The 21224-nt window shown below is 36.2% G+C and overlaps 1 protein-coding gene across 2 annotated transcripts in view; it reads right to left on the bottom strand.

The window, feature by feature from the left end:
• LTN1 (listerin E3 ubiquitin protein ligase 1) overlaps positions 1 to 21224 on the bottom strand; it is a 31998-nt gene that overhangs the window by 3086 nt on the left and 7688 nt on the right. The window contains exons 9-27 of one of the 2 annotated variants that reach the window (XM_086477936.1): positions 20319 to 20466; positions 19152 to 19937; positions 18614 to 18655; positions 17391 to 17583; positions 15232 to 15471; positions 14090 to 14243; positions 13658 to 13808; positions 12747 to 12948; positions 11644 to 11803; positions 11366 to 11470; positions 10972 to 11114; positions 8237 to 8372; positions 7213 to 7357; positions 5185 to 5398; positions 4238 to 4475; positions 3255 to 3329; positions 2150 to 2336; positions 1552 to 1723; positions 293 to 513 (exon numbers count right to left, since the gene is read on the bottom strand). In XM_086477936.1, coding sequence (XP_086334062.1) covers positions 293 to 513; positions 1552 to 1723; positions 2150 to 2336; positions 3255 to 3329; positions 4238 to 4475; positions 5185 to 5398; positions 7213 to 7357; positions 8237 to 8372; positions 10972 to 11114; positions 11366 to 11470; positions 11644 to 11803; positions 12747 to 12948; positions 13658 to 13808; positions 14090 to 14243; positions 15232 to 15471; positions 17391 to 17583; positions 18614 to 18655; positions 19152 to 19937; positions 20319 to 20466 — 3712 coding nt within the window. The remainder of the gene's footprint in view (positions 1 to 292; positions 514 to 1551; positions 1724 to 2149; positions 2337 to 3254; positions 3330 to 4237; positions 4476 to 5184; positions 5399 to 7212; positions 7358 to 8236; positions 8373 to 10971; positions 11115 to 11365; positions 11471 to 11643; positions 11804 to 12746; positions 12949 to 13657; positions 13809 to 14089; positions 14244 to 15231; positions 15472 to 17390; positions 17584 to 18613; positions 18656 to 19151; positions 19938 to 20318; positions 20467 to 21224) is intronic. The other variant, XM_086477945.1, reaches the window with a different exon arrangement.

The following is a 21224-nucleotide window of genomic DNA, read 5'->3' as shown; positions in this document are numbered from 1 at the left end:
CATTTTTTAATAAAGCAAAAAGAAGTGTATCGATAGCAGTATCTTCCACTTATCTCAACTTCCCCAACATCATAAAAACCATTCTTTTCTATTTTTTCCAAACAGAATATTAATAAACATGGACTTAATATATCAATACCAAGCTAAATTACATTTTCCTCAGTCATTTAGAACAACAAAAATGTGATCATATAAACCACTGTAATACAGCCTGGTTCTGAGAAGTGACATTTCTTAAAACATTTGCAAAAAACTCAAGTAAATCAAAAAAGGACAAAAAAGTCTTACTAACCGTCATGCCATCAAATAACTGTGTGCTAGTCTGAACAGAAGATATTTCCTGTGAGGAAAGCACACTGCTGACGTATTTGCTTGTAAATTTATCTACAACATTGAAGACACGTTTCTCACAGCTGTTCCACCACAGCCTGACCATGGCCGGCAAGTCTTTCAGTGTTATATGGTACACTGAGCAGGCCAAGTGCGGAATCTGGGACGACAGGACTCCTTTCCCTGGGAGGGAAAGAAAGGACATTGAAATACTCTACAAATGTTGGTTCCTCCACACTACACAAAAAAATTTTGATACCAACATAACCGTGGTAACCGGAATTTCGTGTGCTATTAGAAGTGTTTGTTTGACTCTGCCTTGCTCCATCAGTCTGGTTTCTTTGTTTCTCAGGCTAACACTTCCCAATTGGAAATTCATCTTCTAATTTAGAGATGAACTCTAGGTGGACTACCAGAAATCAAGAATGATTTTATATTCTAGAAATGACAAAGTGCTCAGTGAACAAACAGTAAGATGTTTGGAGCTTGTTTGAGGTTTGCAGTGTTCGATAGAAGCGCATAAAGAGACATTCTTTGGATGACATGTCAGTAATTCTTTCTTGCCATCATCCAGATAAATTGTTCTGCAACACAGAGTGATGGTCAAACAAAATATTAAGAAACAAAAACTCAGTATCTTTGCTTACATCTATACAGGTACATAAAGTAACAATGAAGTAACTTTCAAAGCTAATTCTCTTTTTCATGCTTTCCGCTAAAAAAGAAGAGCCCATCTCTCATCATGGTGGATTAACTCTGGGTCTTCTGAACAGCGTGACGAAAACACACAATCTAATGTCTCATCAAAAAAATTATTTTTATTTGGTTTTATTTATGTATTAATATAGCATAAAAAAAAGTCTAGAAGAAATTGGGAAGTCCCAGAATAGATGACACATTTTTAATATTTTGGAATCTTTGCATACACTCAGAATTCAGATACTAGCAATGTATTACTTTCTGCCCTGACTGAATAATCTAAGCATTTCCTGGCTTGTTTGTTTTTTTTTTCTTGATTTTTCTGATAAACATTTCAACTTTGGTTAAGCTTCAAACGGGGAGTGTTAGCCAAAGATTTTTAAACATACGTATGTATTTGTCTGTGTGACTGTCTATTTTATAGGTAAGATTTTCTAAAAATGTATTTTTAAGCAGAAAAGCATATTTAAACTTCAGCCGTATCAAAACTCTCTCAAACACACAAATTCAATTTTTACTAACCTTTGACATCTAAATGAAGCTCTTCAGTGAAGAAGGTTTTTGTGTCCTTATTTGGAACTTCTGAAGTTGGCCCAGAAAAGACAGGGTTTTCAGGCATAAGCCTGAACAAGTGATAAAGCAGCTTATTCAAGCTTTTAGTTCTTCTAAGGTATTGGGAGTAAAGAACTCGCAGCTGATAATGTTAAAAAACCAAACCAAAACAAAACCAAAAATACAGATGAGACTTAACAAATACAGCTTATTCTGTAAATAATACAAATATATTTCTGTGGGGAGGAACTGTGATTCAGAACAAGTGTTTCGAAGAGTGATTTAATTCTCTGCACCATTTTGAATGATTGTAAGATCATAAAATGTAGCAGGCTTGTTGGAAAATGCCAGAAAGAATCATCTGTTAATTCTCTAATATTACCATCCTTAACTATTGCAGTGCAGAAATCTAAGTCTATCGATGCTTTCAGAATTCCACTAATTCCACACAAAGAAGAGGTATGAAGATACATAATTAAAAGAAAGAAAGGCTGGATGAACTTCAAGATTCAAACCAAAGAAGCATGTTAAGAAACTCAGCTAAAAGGAAAAGACTCTGAACATATACCTGGGAAGAAGCTGCTTTGAAGAAAGCCAACGTTAACTTCCAAGTGAGGAGATATCCTAGAACAAGGCAGAACTCATCGCTCAGGGGCTGAATAACTGCAAATTCTCCAACTGGAATGCATTCCAGGATGTTTTCTAGCAAGAGCTCTTGAGTGGTCAGGACAGACATAAGAGCTGCTGGAGGTGATCTATGGAAAAATGTTATCTGGCATAGTGAGCTTGAACCTTTAGCACAGCACTAACTGCATTTATATTCACAGCTTTCCCGGAAACCTCTTAGTAAAGCCAGGTCTGTAGAACGTAAAAGGGGCCTCTGATTACAGCAAAATTTACTTTCAGATTCACACATTAGTGCTAGATTTTAAGATGATTTTTTTTTCCCCCTGAAAAAAACACCACCTGACAGTTAAGTGTTTTTACCTCTTGCAAGACAAATATAAACTGAACGCTGATCACTTCCTCTGAAAGTGGTCTATGGCTGAGCTGCCTTAACCTACATGATGGGCAGCTGGTTTGCTCGCTGCTTTGTTTGTCAAGTCACACCAACAAAGGAGCAACCGAATGACAGATTTCCTAATCACTGAATGTCTTCGGGTTGGGTTTGGCCTTTGGCATTAAATGAAAAAGCCTTTTGCAGTTCCATAGTAAATCAGGTAAAAAAAAAAAAAATTTTTTTTTAAAATCAGTTACCATATTCCCTCTTCAAACTCTTGACTTTATAGGACTCAAGTTGCACAAAATACCCAGGTCAATTTTGGAGGTTCAAGAAACTGAAGTTCCCCGTGCAGCTGGACACATTCTGAATACAGCAGTCCAGTAAAAAAATCTGTCAAGATTTTACAATACAGAGCATCTATGTTGCGCTTACTCTAGTAACTGTACCTAGAAAACAATTACAAATATTGTTTCCAGTTTTAGCACAAAGGCAGACTTAATCAATTATACTGAGTATTTTCAGTATTGATGACCCTGTTGTCACAGCCATGGAATTTTTTTTTCTTTTAACATCTGACAGACAACTACTCTGCTGCAAATCTCAACTCTTCTAACACATTTTAAAAATACGGAAAACATTCATTAAGAAACACGAGGAAAAAAATACACACAATGCCGATTCCTCCTCTTCATCACCGTAAGATTTGAGATCTGCATCATCAAATTTAGGCAATTCAGGCATTAATCTACAGAAATACACAAAGGAAATCAGATTTAATTTTACTATTTTAATGTATGTGATGCATAGTTCTTTGCTTATCAGTGTCAACATTAATGATGAGCAATAAAATAATGGCAATTATTCCTGAAGAACAACACAGAATCTTTAAGAGAACTGTCACCATTGCACATTTGTTCCTGAATGACAGTAGCGAATGAGCATGTAGCCTTGCTTGCTTCTTTTCCAGACCTTTTACACTTCCCAAGTCATGCTAAAATAAACTTCTCTATCTCAGAATAAAGCTATTGCAACTTTAGGCCTCTGTGTAAGCAAAAGATAACGGTAGCTTCTTATGCTTAAGCCACCTACCTCACAATTTGCATTTTGAGCAGTCAAATGCACAGACTATTTTTCAAATTCTGTATTCTCTCCTTTCATACTAGAGATATCCAAGAAGTTCTCAAGAATACTACACATTTTTATTCACTTTCTTAATTTTCTTCTCTAAACTAGTGAAAATAAAAAGATCGTACTATTTAGTGATACTCTCAGACCCAGATTAAACCTGGAATATTTCAGTTTACATTTTAGGATTCTGAACATGTTAAAACAGGGAGTAAAAATAAATAGGTTTATAATTAGATATAGATACTAATATCTATGTAACTATGGTACAAAAAATAAAATTGTACCTTTATGTACTGCTGTAAAATTTCTCTGAATATGTTTAGTCTACGTTTACAATTAAGTTTAGCATTCATAGGTTTATAAAATGTTCTCCAATACAGAACACAAATTGCCTAGTTAAGGATTTTCTTCCATAATGGAACATAAGTTTGCTAAATGCAAGAGTAAGTGCATGTTCTATAGTACATTTAAAAAATAAAAAGGGCAGGGGGAGATGAGGAAAGTGAGAAATTTGTTGATTCTTACTTGTACAACATGTGGTAGACAGAAATCTGCACAGGTCTAGCCCAGAAAAGCAACAATGGAGATAACGTATTTAGCAGAGTCTGCAGTTTATCTGGAAGATTTGTTTTCTGGCCTGCAACAAACTTCGCTGGCAATTTATGGTTTAACAACTGGTCCTTCGAGATATATGTTAGAGCTTCACCCAAAGACGTTAACACAGAGTTCTGAAAGGAGCCTTCAGATGCATTTTTGGTTTCTCCTATTTAAAACAGAGGAAGACAATCTGTGATACAGAACATATGGATGAGATCATAAACAAGCATTACTCAAAACAACTCATACTCTCCTTACCAGAATCCATCTAATCTTAAAAGTCATAGAATCATTTTGGTTGGAAAAGACCTTTAAGATCATCAGGTCCAACCATTATCCTAACACATCCAAGCCCACCACTAAACCATGTCCCTAAGCACATCTATACCTCTCTTGAACACCTCCAGGGATGGTGACTCCACCACCTCCCTGGGCAGCCTGTTCCAATGTCTCACCACTCTTTCAGTAAAGATATTTTTCCTAATATCCAGTCTAAATCTCCCCTGGAGTAACTCAAGGCCATTTCCTCTTGTTCTGTCATTAGTTACCTGGGAGAAGAGACCAACACCGACCTCACTACATCTTCCTTTCAGGTAGCTGCAGAGAGCGATAAGGTCTCCCCTCAGCCTCCAGACTAAACAATCCCAGTTCCCTCAGGCGCTCCTCATGATACTTGTTTTCCAGACCCCTCACGAGCTTCGTTGCATGTTAAGTACAATTACTTTACTAATTAGCATAGAAGTGTTCAAAAAAGTGAGTTTTTGTAAGCTACGTTGACATAATATTCCTATAAATTCAAAAATACAGCTTGTCAAGTTCTATTTCAGAATGGACTGACAGGCACCACTATTACCCTCCTTGCCATATATACTTGCCTGTGACTTTCGCCAATAAAGGTAACAGCAAATTGTGAATTCCTTCAGAAAAGAATTCTTTCCATTCACTGATCAAGTTCACAGGAAGATTTTCAGTAGTTTCAGGAGCTGCAGCCTCAAAGTAAGCGCTAAGGGCAGATGCCAAGTCACAACTGACACAAGCAAAAATCTGCACAAGCGGGACATGATATAGCGAATGGTTTTCACTTGTTGTCTAGGAGGAAAAAATAAAAGGGAGATTCTTTAAAATACCTGTTTCACATTCCTTGTCTATACCAGAAAGTGTAATTTCAAAGAAGACTCAATTGCAAAAAACATTTTAAAATGATGGGGGGGGAACTTTTAAAAAATCACATGTATTTTGGTAAGACTTGCTGAAAATTATTTTCAAGTCTCATCAACATTTAGAATCCTCGATTACTTCCCCTCTATGACCTTCTTTATAATGACAGAAAGAAACTGCCACCAAGTGGATTCAAACGGAAATGTACAGAGCTGTAGCTTATCTAGAGCATTTGTGCAGCTAAGTGAGCCAAAATTGATATGGGAAGTGCTCTCACTTTTCCCTCCCAACCATAGTAAGCCATGCCAGTATCATGCTTGTATTTCCAAATTGCAGAAGGCAACTGGCAATACACTGCTGTAAACTGGAAATTACTGAAGTGGCAATCAGGAGAATATTTCCTCTTCCCCAACGTAGCTCTTTTTATTTTTATTTTACTAGTTTCCCCAAAAAAGGAGTATCATTAAATATTTAAAATATTCCCAAGCACTTAATCTATGCAACAAGTTTTTCATACAAGTTTGTGGTTTGGGTTTGTCTTTTTTTTTTTTTTTTTAATTAAAAAAAAATACAGTTTTGAGGGACATAGAGCATAGGCAAGAATCCCGAGACCAAGAAAGGCCATATGGAAGTTTCCAGCCTGCCCTTACAAGTATGTAGTGATAGAAAGTGGTAAAATTACTTTTAAAAAAAAAAAAAAAAAAAAAGCTAGAGGCTGAGAGATTCTGTATCTTTATTTGATTAATAACATAGTCAGCTGTTCACTCTGACTTGTTTTCTAATAGCATTAGAATATAAATTTTGATGTTTCATGTGATCATTTAATTATTGAAATGCAGATACTGCTTTTCATTCAGTTAATTTTTATATGTCTTGGTAGACTTTGGTCTTAAAGGGCTATTATTTTTCGACACAGACACCTACAGCAGACACATTTCAAAATTATTCTCCAATTACCAATGCCATTACTAAACATCGTATTACTTCACGGGGGACGTAATTTCATCTCCATATATAAAAAGAAATGGGAGATACGGTATTGCTCGTGCTTTTAAGCCACACATGATCTTTGTCAAAGTTCATGAAAAAAGGATTTTGTGCAACTCTTTTTAATATTCTGTCAAATATTTGCTAAGCTAAGGTAACGATGTCCCTGCCCTATCCGGAGAATAATCTAAAAAAGTAAGTGCACCAAACTGGAGAGGGAGCATTAGCACTCACGTGGTAGGTAAAGTTTCTTTTCTTAGTTCCATGTTTCAACAGAGACACTTTTTAAAAAAATCTTTGAAATGCCAAGTACCCAGCTATTAATAGTGAACATTACTGTAAAGTACTAGAAAGTTAACACACACTTTAGACAAAGTTAAAATTGTAAGACCACTATGTTCTAAAATCTAAGTAAGAATCATTAGGAGCGCTCTGATTTCCATTCCCCTTGGCAATCTTCATGCAAGTTTTTTTTAAATTTAGTTGCTACATAGCATAGCTTCTACAACATTTTACTGTATCATCCTGATACCCAACTTTCCACTTTGTAAACACACAGGTGAACTTCTAACATTCAGCTTTCAAAGATACAATGAAATGTCAATCAGACCGCCCAGTAAGATTATAAAAATTTAGTTATTTCATACCCTGTTTTTTTAACACCCGCCCTGCATCAGTCCAGTAGGTTCAGAGGGCATCAGGAGGACCCTAGGAAAAGCTGCAATGCAATGGTTAAGGAACAGTCTCTTTCATATTACCTCTAACCAAGCCAGCATGGAGCACATGATAAAATCCCATTCATTATCGGCCAAAGGAACTGTGGAATACTTCAGCAGCAAGGGAAGGTATCGGATCATCTCTATGTTGAAACCAAGCAACTGAGCACTTGTTTCTTTCAGATTGCTGCAATAAAAATACAACTAAAGCTTATACATCTTTATGTTGTAGACACGAGTATTTATATTTTTGCCTTCACTTCTCCTCTTAGGACAAATTAGTATTGCACCCTATGTGCGTTTGATACTCTGTCTTTCAAAGTCAGAATACTACTTTAGCTGCCAAGTCTAAATAAGTCAGTCAACAGGTATAAAACAGACTATCAGAGCTACTTGCTTATTTGCATGTTATACAGATTCCTAAAATTGTACAATTTACATATTCGCTTAAGTAATATACTTACATAAACCATGAAATGTAGCAATTTTAACTAAATCAGTGCAAGATAATCATTTAAGTTGCTAATTTAAAAAAAAACAAACCATAAACTCTCAAGTGTCCAAATAACGCACATTATTTGGAGACTTTATTGCCTGGATTTTTCTCACTATACTCAAGACAAAAGAACCTCAGTATATTTTCACTGCTTGCTGGAAGCTTTCCAAGTTGTTTCAGGTCCACCTAAGTTTGATATCCAAGTTTTCTTTCTGCTGCCTAAATAAGCAATCAGAATTTGGAACTGAATATCCAGCAAAAACTGCTACAAAAGTTGGTCAGTGCTGAATGCTTTTGAAAACAGCTGACATCTAGGTGCATTAAAAATGCCCATAGTTTCCCAGCCTTCAACCACGCAGGTAATTTTCTTCAGTATGAGTTATTAGATACTTAAAGACAGGTATTTTAAACTGAGGGATGAGGTTCTACAAATGCTTAAAACTGTAGTATTAGAGCAGTGGATGGCGGTTGTAACTCACAAATTGATTTTGTTGAGTTAATATCCACTCCGTATTTTTAAACTCTTGTTTTAGAAATTAAAAGAAGTCAAATTATCTCAGTTGCACCCACCAGCTAAAGAGAAAGCTGTCATCATTATCATTTTTCCAAGATATTATGATTTTTAGTATTCCAGGTAGTAGATGACCACAGTCGATACTTCTATCATTCAAGCAGGAGTTCAAAATGGAAAGACACCCGAATGCTCCTATAACATAATAAAAATATCATACTCAATAGGTCTTAATTATGAAGACAAAACAAATATTAGAACGTGTGTCAATTGACTGGATCATCTCATTTGAACTTAATATTATAAGACTGTTTGGATAATACCTAAGCTTTCTTCTTTGAATTCAGAAATGCCATTGTTAAATCAAAAATACTATATCAAACTTTAAAAAAACACCTAAAAACAAAACAAAAAAACCCTCAAACCAACCAAAAACTCCTATAAGATTGTTGGTTTATACAATTTACAAAAAAGAAAAATACCTGCTAAGATTTAAATCTATTTGTGCTACTAAAAACGTAGTATGCTGTCACTAATTCTGTTTTAGTGATTTTCCTTTTCAGCTAAGTCTCTTTTAAGTGACTGCACTTTCTGATGTTAATGGCATGTTTTTCCAGACAGTGACTGCTTCTAGCAGTGACAGTGCTTGATGTTTGTAGCTAGTACCAAGGAATGGATTGCAGAAAGGCTCTTGCTTGTACTTGCTCCTATGGCAGCCAAGGTCACTGCTGAATCTTGCACCCCACGTTGGGGTGCCGTAAGTGAAAGGGGCTGTAATGCAGTAAAGGGTCACACCTGCAGAGAGGAGCAAACCAGACAGGTGACCCAAACCTGACCAACTCAGTATTCCATCCCATACACATCATCTGCAGTATAAAGCTGAGGAATCACAAGGGTTAAGCCCTCTTCTTCGACAGCCAACATCCAAGGACTCCCTCCATTCTTCTGCCTTCAATCCCGGTCCGTGTGTTCCTGAATCCAGCTCCTAAATCCATCTCCTGTATCTGATTCCCGTCTGCTGCCAAGTCCAGCCTGGGGCTTCCCCAGTGCCAGCCCTGCAGCGTCAGTGGTGACACATCATCATCAGGGGCATTGGGCTTGGCATTGGTTTTGTATATATTTCATTATTTTCTTATTTGTATTATTATCTTTTCTTTTATGGTTATTGTTTCATTGAAGCTGTTTTAGTTTTCTTTTCCAACCCGTAAGTCTCTCTCCCTTGTTGTCTCTCCCTTCCCCTTCTGGGAGGGGAGAGGGGTTAATAGAGAGCATCTGTCATTCCTTAGTGGCCAGCCCAGCCTCAAGCCACAACATATGCTAAGCAATAATTTGCACAGATAATTAAGTAAATGTAACTGTGAGTTGTGAATTCCAATATTATTGTAAAAGTGTAAATTTTTACTTTCAAAGTGAAGTACTCCTGTGACATTAGTACTTTTTCCCATTTTTAAGGAAAACTGCATGTATCTAGACTTATTGGAGAACAAGAACACTTCTTACAAGCATGATGGCAAAGAACTGAGTTAATTAAAGCACCATATATGCATAGCAAAACAAACAAAAAACCACTTCACTTAAGCAGCAGTGCAATGATTTACAAGAACTTTACCACCACTTTCCTGATTCGAAAAAAAAATTAAAACTTGAAAGGTAAGCCTACAACATATGTCACACTTCATGGGAAAATTTGGGTATATATTGTCTGCTCAGGAATCCCTAGAAAAATGAGAAGCAGCAGAAAGAAAAAGGCAGACCAGCGTTACAAACAAGAGCACGCCACAGCAGGGGAGGAGTGAGGATTCTTCTTCCCATTTTCTATTTAAAGTTTCACAGACACATTTGGTTGGTTCACCAGTTCACTCAGAAAGCCAGGAAGGCTTAACCAGGTCTGAAGAGTTAGGGGAACTACCACAGTAGTAAAGAGTCAACATTCCTCTCAATCACTGTGTGACACTAGCACCGGAAATTTTCAGACTTTGAGGACATCCACTGGAATAACTCATCTGAAAACCTAAGGACACTGCTAAGGGACAGATGTCCACAGTTTAAAGTCACCAAAGACAGTTTTTTCAATAAGAGTATGTGCAAGAAAGCACAAATCAACATTAAGAAAAAAGAGAAAGTTCTTTCCTTTAAATGACATCTAATCCAATCATTTAGAAGGACCGTGTGTGAGCCTTTCCAAAGAATTTTCTTGAAAAGCAGCAAGTTTGTACAAATAAAAAGGTTTTCTGAAGGATATTTAAAGCAATATTATAACACATCTCAATCACCTCCAAGTAATTTTTCAAAAGCTGCTGAAAGTGTATGTATAGCAGTCCTGAGTCAGCACACTGTATCCCGGGATGGAAGAACTACTCAAAAGTTATACATAAACTGTGAAAGAATTCTTGCTAAAGCATCTAAAGACAATCATGATACAACCAGCTGACAATAGTAATATTTTTGCATGCTGTGTAAAGCTTAAATGATTAATTGAAAGCTTTGATATTTACAGATGTGTTTGAATCAGATAGAACAAAGTAGTAGTACAGCAGTATCATAATTATTTTAACAATATCAGCCTAAATCCTTTATTTCTAATTTTGCACCAGGCAGTATAGCTTGTATTTCCTTAATAAGGCAGAAAACTACTATGCCAAATGGTCTAGAAGAAATAGGCAAACTGAGAAGACATTTCACTGTAGGAACAAAAATATTATTATAGTAAACACATTCGATCTAAAAGCAAACATGATTTCAAAACAATGTTCTTAAATTCTAAAGAAGTGGACTGAGATAAGAACATACTCACCATCAGTGCTGGAAAGCTCTGTCTGTGTGCATGTCATAAGTTTGGCCACACAGTGGAAGACAAGTTCTTTCTTTTCTTCCTCAGTTAAAAAAGGTGATAGACACTGAAGTGTATGCAGTCTGCCCTCTGTTAATGGCAGAAACCTATTCATACAAGCAAAGCATCAAGAGTGAAATGAACCCAGAAATTTAACTAGTAAACAAAATGTCAGTTGGTTCATAATGATCGAATAGCCTATGATGTAACTAATTCCACACACTAAACTTCTACATACCATACATACATATTACCAAATCTTCAGTCATTCAAATGGTCATTCACCAGAATCAGTATCATTTAACATTATCAACATTTGCAACAAACTAGAAGTTTATAGGCAGCAGTATTAAGATACCCTTCTGTTGTCTTAAAAAGTTGTTTCATTTCACAGGATACAGCGTTTTCTGCACGGATCACTTTAGCCATGGTTAAGGACCAGAGTCTTCCATGTTCCTCTGACCTTCAAAGAAGAACAAAGACCCTGGTTAATATACACAGATGCACAGTTCACAATAAAAGCATTTGGATGAAGTTTGAGTCAATACACATAAGGAAATATAGTGGCATTTAATACGCTACACAATGCAAAATACGAAGACAGAGTTAAGGGTTGTTTTACTTGTTCTTACATACCTATCAAATATTGTTTGCTGAAGGCTAGTTGTATTACTAAGTGTACTGAACTTCTCATATGTGATGTGCATTTCTTCTAACATATGAAGATACTCCAGAAGCAGATAAGGAGGATTCTCCAATTCTTCAATCCATTGTAATGAGTACAACAGTTCTGCAACTAATTAAATAACAAAAGTTGTTGTTACAAACAACTGCTGAATGTATTCAGTGCATAACCAAGAAGTTTCAGGTCAAGGTTTTGTTGGGGTTTTTTAAGTATGTTTTTAATGCATTAAAAAGACGATATTTACATGCAATCTCAGGTGCTTCAGAGTGTAGACTGGATATTTGCCATTGCATCATAAAATACAAGAGAAGGAAAAGCTACAATAATCTATTCTAGATGTTCAGGAGATTTTAAAGCAAATCAAGCATGACAAGAACTCTAACTCCTCTCTATTCTCCCTTTTTTTTTTTTAAATATATATATTTCTTGCAGACAACCCAATCAAGATTTAAATCTGGAAAAAAAAACACCCAACAAACAAATTTGATGCTAATATAGTTAGGACATGGTGTCTTCATTAGCTTACAAAGACCTACACTGAACAAGTATACTTCTCATCGAGGTGAGACTTTTGGAGACAGAATTGTTAATTTGATAATGCTGGCTCTAATTTTAGCATTCTATAAACAAAAAGAAACAAGATTCCTCCTGAAGGAATTAAGAAAAAACGCTGCCTCAAAACATCTGCTCGTTATGGCTCAACACTCAGGGCATTTATCTGATGGATGGATACAGTTCCTACTGCCCACTCATGCCAATACACCACATGTTTTGGCAATAAAACAACTTTGAAGTTCACCATAAATTCAAACTTCTCCAAATTCAAAGTTCTGTTCAGCATGTATATACTCAAAAAATGACTAGAAACACAAACACTATACTTGTGCATACTTATACTTTTAAAAAAGAAATTAAGAAAAAAACCCCGATAAACAACAAAAGATAAAAGGATTTCTCATTCCTATATGCCAAACTTTTAACTATTAATTTCTAATTATCAATTAACTTACAACCACTATAAAATGAAATTCCAAGTTTTACTGTTGTAACTTACTTATATTGTCCATTTTCTTTCTTTCAGCATCACCATTTCCATGGACTATGCCATTTTCCAATACAAGTAGCACCGTTTTACTTAATAAGGCTGAAGTACACAGATGGCCTGGAAGTTTAGTTGTGCCGCTCAGCTTAACACATGATCCCAAAGGTTCACAATTCACACTAAGCCTTCCTTCCAGAAGAGGTTTGTGCATCCACTGTAACACGTGCATAAAAAAAGTATAAACAAGTAGTTGACATTTGAATGATGCATAGAACATAGAAGAGCTACGATCTGTTAAACCCTGAAAATTCAGAATTATTAAAAAATAACCATGAAAGACACAATTAACGCCAAAAGCACAATGGTGAGCTACTCCAGCATACTAAAAATCCTAAATGCACAGCAGTAACTTGAAACTGCACTGCTGCCTCAGAATTAAATATGTATCTTTAAAATTGTCTATACTTTACAAGAAATATTAACATTACTGAAGACTGGTGGTTGGACAGGAAATTTACATCCTTCCCCACTCTTCACTCTATGTATGTCAGCATTTTGTTGATAGCCAGTATATTATGTTCCTCTGCAGATATTGGTGTCTTTCACAAAATGAATCTGATAGAAGAATTAACTTAAAGATAAGAACAACTTCAGGATGTACATTCTGTCAAAATTCTTGAATTGTAAAGTAAGCTGCTGGTATTCCATACAGAAAAGGGTAATTTCAGAGATTTTTGTTTTCTCCAGCAGTACTGGATGGGGCCATAAACATACAGATTTTGTCCTCTGTCATGGACAGACGCTGAAAAGAACCTCTGCACAGACAAACGTGTATTCATAACTGTCAAATGCTTATCACGCTAGAGGACAGAAACTTGAGGTAAGATTGACTACCGTGTGTAAGTCCATTACCATTTTCATACCTCAGCAGATAGAGACTCGTGCAACTTCCTCCACTCAGTTTTGTTTGGTGTGACATGCTCAACATAAGCTCCCACAAGACACCCAGACTGTCCGTCAGCTTCCATAAGCTGAGACAACAAATCACTAACTGCAGAGATCAAAACCTGAAGGCTGAGAAAAGGAGACAACACTGCAAACAAGTTTGGCACTATCCAGTCAAAGCAAGCTGCTTTATTTTACACTGTGTCAATGCTACAGGCATTGATACAATGTCATACACCTGCTACACCAATGGCAGTTTAAGTTATGCTCTACCCACAGCTCTCCCCTCCGACAGGCTGAAAAAAAATCTCTCAGTACTAGAGATGCCAATTAAATAAAGACTAGTATAGCACTGATCTTCATTTGTTTTGGAGAACATATTATGAAACAGACATGTACATCACAATTACCTTTTAACATCCAAAGAGGAAGACTGGATTTGATTCTTGACCCACAGTGCAGACTTATGCAAAAAGGTACTCTGCTTCTGCATGCTCCGAAGTTGATGCACAAGTGAATTTACACCAGACATCCAAGTGTGTTTTAATTTACATACAAGTAAATCTATTGTAGGGAAAAGACAAAAAAAAACCCACAACAACAAACAGACAAGCAAACCCACTACAACCAGGTAAACTTAAATTACAACCTACAGCATACAGCAAGGATCACATGTCTAAAGGTCCTAGAGCAGGAAAAGAATTCTCTTTTCTGTGTGGTTCCATGCAGTAACTCTCAAGGGGAAATATACAGGTTTCTTGTTGTAGGGCAATTTTAAATTAATCTGACACACAGGTAGTATTTATTTGAGAATAAGAGTGATGTTCCTGTGGTCGACTACAGTATGATCACATGGTCTTCAAAACCGCATTTTAACTAAAATACTGAAATACTGAACATTCACAACATTTGGAAAGCAGCAGTGGTTTTCAGGCTAGTGTGGTCCTACATCACTTCTATGACAACACTGCAACATTTCCTCCTTTGTATCCATGCCAGTAAAGGCATATACCAATTTATCACTCTCAAATTCCGCGTTCAAAGAATATACATCATATTCTCAGTCTGAAAATGAAATGCTGGTGGAGAGAGGAATGGGTCACAATTTCTCAGAGCAACTTGACCAATATAAATGGTTTCAGAATAAACGTATGTATCTTTAATGAAGTGATTGCAGATTTTCTCATAGGATCCCCACACTGCAGAACGAACAAAAAAATGGTCATTCTTCGTACTTCGCAGACCTTAAAGAATTTATGTAACACTCCAGAAAGTACGAAATACCACAGCCTCAAAGACAGCTGAAGTACAGGGATACTAACATCAAAAAAGTTTAAAATCCTTGTAAAGATGTGCAGGACTTGATGTTTAGTAGTAACTTCTGGCATTGTAAATTCAAGCACAAATTTTCATGTCAGTTACAGCTGCAAGTGCTCAATGTCTCTGAACTAAATATTCTATTATATACTTGAATCTGTTTCATGAAAAAGAAAAGTTTAGATGTAATCATCAATTACGAGAAAGTCTGGTTGAAGTTCTTTTTCCAAATTACCTGTTAAATGCGTAGCATTCTGCCTCTGGGCGCACAACTGGAAGACTGTAAGCAGCAAGTCTTCTGAGGATGGCATCAGTAAACACCCTTTAACTGAGCTGAAAAAGCTTGAGGCTACATCGCAGATGAAAGATATTGATGGTTCAGTATTTCCAGCTTCAGAAAGATCCTTAGCTTTAGACAGAGCTGCTTGAAGTTTATCAACAATCCTTTCAACAAATTTGTCACCAATCAAAGATTCTATTGGGAAGAGGAAACAGACAGCATGCTTTGATTACTTGATAAACATGATCATTCAAAGACATCATATTAATATGTACTGACTTGGTTTTTATTTACTAATTTTGAATGCAAAATAAAGTGCAAAGCAGTTTTAGTTTACTATATATCTAAACTCTCTTTCTTATTCCACAGTCATCTAAGATCACCTAGCCAAAGTTTCACATTGCCAAGTATCCTTTCTCTAAACCAGGTGAAGCAGCTTAGACAAAAGGTATATAAAACAGAGCAAGTGCAGAGTGACACGTTCCCCTTTTATGCCTTCCTAGCTTCTGGCAATCAATTGTGAGCCAGAGATTACACCTGGACCATATAATTAACCCGATCAGACCAATCTTCCATGAATACATTTAGTCCCTTTGTCATGGGATCTAAGTAGGCTTATCCTCAAACTCCACAGCATCCTGTGGCAGGGAGTTCCATTATTTAATCATGAACAGTACGAAGAAGTGTACTTTTCTCTTTCCTCAAGCCTGCTATCTAAACATCTGTAAGCAACCTCAGGCTCCTCCATTTAAACAAACAATGAAAAATTTCTTCATATTTGCTTTTTCCATACAAATTATGATTTTATGGCTCTTTATCATAACCCCATCCCAAATCACTTTCATGGCAAGCTCAACAATTCTAGTCTGTTTTATTGCCTCAACAAGCAGAAGCCACTGCATTTGCCTAACCATCTCTGCCACCTTTCTTTGGGCATATTCTAACTCTATCACACATTTTTTCAAAGGCATATAGATGAACAAGAATACTGCAGTGACCAAACTACAGGCAGTATTCAAGATATTGACACACCAACGCTATAATAATTTTAATTTGTCCTCTGTTCTTTTCACAGCAGCTCCCAATAACCTGTATTCTTCCCTTACTGCTGAGCACCAACCTGCCACTTACAGAGAACCACAATGACTCCAGACCTCTTTGATGACTTTTAACAGCTCTGAGCCAATAACTGAATAGATAGTTACAATTGTGTTCTTCCCACATATACTTTTGATATTTATTTGGTTTGAATTTCATTTGTAATTGTATCAGTTAATCATTCAGTATCCCAACACACTGCTATGGCTCCATGAAGTTTCATGTTTGATTACTCTGAATAATTTATCAGAAACAATTACCACCCTTTCAGTATTTATCCTTTTCCCCCTTTAATTCCTACCATCTCACAGATTACTGATCCACAAAAGGCCCTTCCATTTACTCCACGACAGTTTACCTTGAGAAACTTAGATGACAGATCTCTTAAAGTCTTTTTGAAAGTCCATATACTCTACTTTGACCTAAATCACTAAGTTAAGAACAACCATAACTCCTGAAGGTCTCTTAAGACTGCATCCAGCATGCATTAAAAACAGGTGCACAGCACTCAGCACAAAACGAGCTCAGGAATACAGCCACCTCTACAGCCAAAAAGCAAAGTCACCGGACAATCAGCCCTAGGACACCACTGACACTCAGAAGCAAGCAAGTTTGTTGAACTCTCTCTGGAGTGAGGAACAGGTTTTTCTGATGCTCCTCTACATCAAAAGTTCCAGTAACAGAAATAACAATCTTACAACACGTTCAGGATGCACTATCTTTGAACAAGCACTGCAGTCAACTTAAATTTTCCTCAAGTTTTACAGACCCATAAATCTGAATCTGTTCTGTAAACACTGACTATTGTTGAGCAATGCAGCCCAAAAAAATTGCAACGTTGCTGCTGCAAGTTAGTGCCTACAAAATTAAACTGAACATGGTTAATTGACTCAGGTGGAAAAAACCTCAAAACCTGTCATGTTACAAATTAACTATTCTGGAAGAACTCAAATTCCTTTCAATCTTCTATAAAGCATACGTGCACTTCACAAACTCCAAGGAACAAATATTCTTACCATTTTTAATGTGCTGTGACAACACTAAGCTCAGGAGGGTCCACCTTTCTGAAGAGGACGATTCTGATGAGGCTGCTACAGGTTTTAAACCCAGGTGACACAGATCATCTGCCAGCATTACAAGTCTTTCTCCAAGCACATCTCCTTTCAGCCAGTCAGAGACTAAGGAAAGTTTTGTTGTGCTTGAGCATGCCTGAACCACAAGAAAATAATGCTAATAATCTTCTGAGGGTAGTAACTTTCATTACTAAGTAGTATAAGATTAATAAACCTGCACACAGAGAGTGGGAATCATATCATCTGTCATAAACAATAAGTCTCTAGGTGTTTGTATCTGCAACAATCCCCCCCCCAACTTGCTTTTTGGTCACAGACAGCAACTTATGGCTAGGTCAGACCTCTACTTTAGAGTGAAACAAGTCACCTTCTGAAAGTCCTTCTTTTTCCTTTTCTCCATCTAGAGAGCCCAGGGAATGCCTACACTGGAGTTAGAAAGATAACTTTTCGATGACCAGGTTGGCTGAAATAAAATCTATTTACAACATAAAATCTATCTACAGCATCTGAATTTCTCTAAAAAGAAATGGAAGGTCACAAATCAGAAAAAAAATATTTTGTTGACAAGCCATTATAAGTTACAAAATCATAAAAACTGAGGATTCCTAAAACACACAGTATCTGTGAGGAAAGATATTATGGTCAGCACACAATTTCAAATCAAGTGCTATGAGTTCTTGTCCAAAAATTTGTAACACACTTCATATTTCATCCCAGGCAATCACTTAAGTATCAGTCTCTCAATATCCCGTTCAAAAAAAAAGGCATACTATCTTTTCATTGTGAGCACAATGTAAGAGTAATGATACAAATAATCATTTAAATTACTCGTCCAACTCCATTCTCTGTAGCTTAGAAGGGATGACCAGAAACAAACCAGGAAACCCCCTGGCTCAATGAACAAACTGGCCAAAAACAGAAGGGACAAAGATGCTTTCGTTTTGGTATCGTAATTTAATTTCTAAGACTGTCCCCAGATTTAAATGCAGCTAAATGAAACAACACTCTGAAACTATTACTACAAGATTTTCAAACTACAGAAATTATCACTACTTAAAAAAAAAAACCAAAACAAAAACATTCAAACACATGAAACTCTCAAAGCTAACACCAGGGAAACATTCAAAACCATGCAAAACAAGAACAAAAAAAGTCTTAAAAGGCACCTTTTGAATTATCTGAAGAAAAATAATCCATTTCAGATCCATCTGAAAAGAAATCAAAATTCCACAATATTTAAGAAATTCTTTACTGAATAGATTTAATTTAATACCATTTTAACTTTGTTTTACAACTTTATTTTCCGCAGGGGATAAGCAGAAGTTGCTAAGTTTCAGTAACAAAGTTACTGATTGTATTGGTTTTGGCTTCCAAATCTTTCTCTACCACGCAGATCAATAAGGGACTATAAAAGAAAGGCCAACAATGACTAGTATAAAAGCACACTCTATAAAGAAGCAAGAATAGAGAAATTTGGATGTTACTTTTTTTTTTAAATGATTTATACCATATAGAAAGAGACGTATGTCAAACATTCACCCCAACACTCGTCGTATCAACCTTTCCTAAATCTACCTTCCTTATGTTGAACTTATCCAAGTTCATGTAGAGTATCTTCCATTCCACAGCCCCAAAATAAAATCATTAACCAATCACAGCCCACAAAAAGAGCAGTCACTTTGACAAAGTGTACAAGAGTAATACCTTCGTTAAATCGTCGAGAATGATCTTCCTCTCACTGTTACTGTTGCAACAATTAAGCACACTGTACAAAATATCAACCAGAAAATGGGTGTCTTTCCTCCAGTCTTCTTTCAGCCAAGTTATTAAATTCACATACAGAAATTGTACAGACGGACTTTCATGATGGGCTTTCATTTCATTTTGGGATTCAGCCTGAGCAGAGCTTGCATCATTTCCCTGCTCTAGAAGTACTTGAAAAACTCTGTTCGAAGAAAAAGAGTTGAGCAGGGCAGAGAGAAATTTCAAATGCTGTTCTGACTTCTGTTCATTGACATACACAATACTCAGTTCAGCAAGGCTGCAGACTAAATTCTCTAAAGGTTCTTTCCTTAGAAGTGAACCATGTTGCAAGTCAGCCTCTATTTCAGGGTCACTATTTCTCACTTCCGTGAGCTTTCCGTTCTCTGTGTTTCTTTCAGATTCATCCTCATCTGTAAATCTGATTTTTAGAGATTTTCTGGTGTTTGGTTTTGCAGCATTCTTTGGATTCTGAAGAATTTCTAGCATAGCAGATATGGTAAACAATGAGTTCTCATCAGCATCCAACTTATCAACATGAAGCACACACATTTTTAAAAGATGGTCCCAAAAATTTGACAACAGTTTCTGGAAAACTGTCTCTGTGCCATCATCATTGGAGAGTTCTGCTTTAGCTTCCCAGGAGCTCAACGTTTCTGCTATTTGATAAAATAACGGTCCATTTTGTAACCTGGGCTCCTTAAGTACAGCATTGGCAAGAGGAATTAGCTATAAAGAGAAAAAAAAAAAAAATCATTAAAGAACAGTGATCCAACTAGATGATCACTTTATTCTTTATAACACCAGGAAATTCAATAATTTCGAAAAACATTCCAGAAGCAATTCTGAAAACATCAGAATTACTCATGCTTGAACATTTAATAAAAACATACATGGTGGGATGCTTTTTTTTTAAAAAATATAATTAAAACTGCACAGCAAAAGGAATGATTTTATAGCAAGGGAAAAATTTAGTAAATTCACTAAGACTATTTTTTCCATAAAATCTAGTGAAAACTTCAACAGAGAAGTAAATCCTCACAGAAATTTATGTTTTTCTTTAAATTATTAAATGCACACACAAGAACATTAAGTATTTCTAATAAATACCTGGTCATATATAAGCATTTGATGAATTTGTCTTTGGTCATCTTCTTCGTCTATTTTCTGTAGTACAGCAAAGCGCAGACATTCCATAAATGCAGTTATAATCGCTGAACTTTCTGAAGGGCTGGCTATCGCTCGCTCGCTTGACAACCTATTGCAAGGCAACATCGGAGGGAGGCCACGCTCAGTCACCTGTGCTTCTGAGAAACCCAGTGCGTAGGTACTACTGACTGTAACCTCCGTGATGTTGTTCTTATCCAAACAACACCAATATGAGAATATACAGTCATCGAATCATTGATAGGAGTCAGATTAAAAACAATGCAGTAAGACATATTTAAAGAGTCAACACAATAAATCTAGGCTTTTAATACAACTTATACTAAAGGAACATTTCCATCCAGTTTTACCTTTCAAAAAAAAAAAAATCTATGTAGTAAGAGGAAACATATCCAGCCAAGTGTACTGTCTACTGTTTCAGCTGTTTGCCAAAACTCCTTTGCAATTTTCTACCGCACACACCACAGAGGTTTAGAAAGTGTGACTTTCTGTCATTACAGAAAAAAAGAAAAAAATTAAAACAAAAAGCCAACAAAAGACAGTTTCACCATAGCCAGTTAGAGTCTGAAAAACTGTGACTTGTTTGCTTTTTAATGACAAAGAGACTACACAAATTACAAATATTACAACATTTTTACTACTTGTAATAAAATTCCGTACACTTTTCAAAATCAATCCATGCAGAACTCTCTTCTCCAAGAGCTCCGCTAAGGGCCTCACCAATATCAATTGAGAACTGATTTTTGTTTAAATAAGTTACATTTTAGTCTTTCATAAAACAGCTTATATATGCTTTTGAGTACACAATGCACATGCATCTATTTAAATTTGATTTAACAGAAAGTTGGT

This window comes from Leptosomus discolor, chromosome 1 (assembly GCF_034619465.1).
Source record: "Leptosomus discolor isolate bLepDis1 chromosome 1, bLepDis1.hap2, whole genome shotgun sequence".
NCBI lineage: Eukaryota > Metazoa > Chordata > Aves > Leptosomiformes > Leptosomidae > Leptosomus > Leptosomus discolor.
The sequence above is the reverse complement of the archived record's forward strand: the minus strand, read 5'-3'. Positions and strand labels throughout refer to the sequence as shown.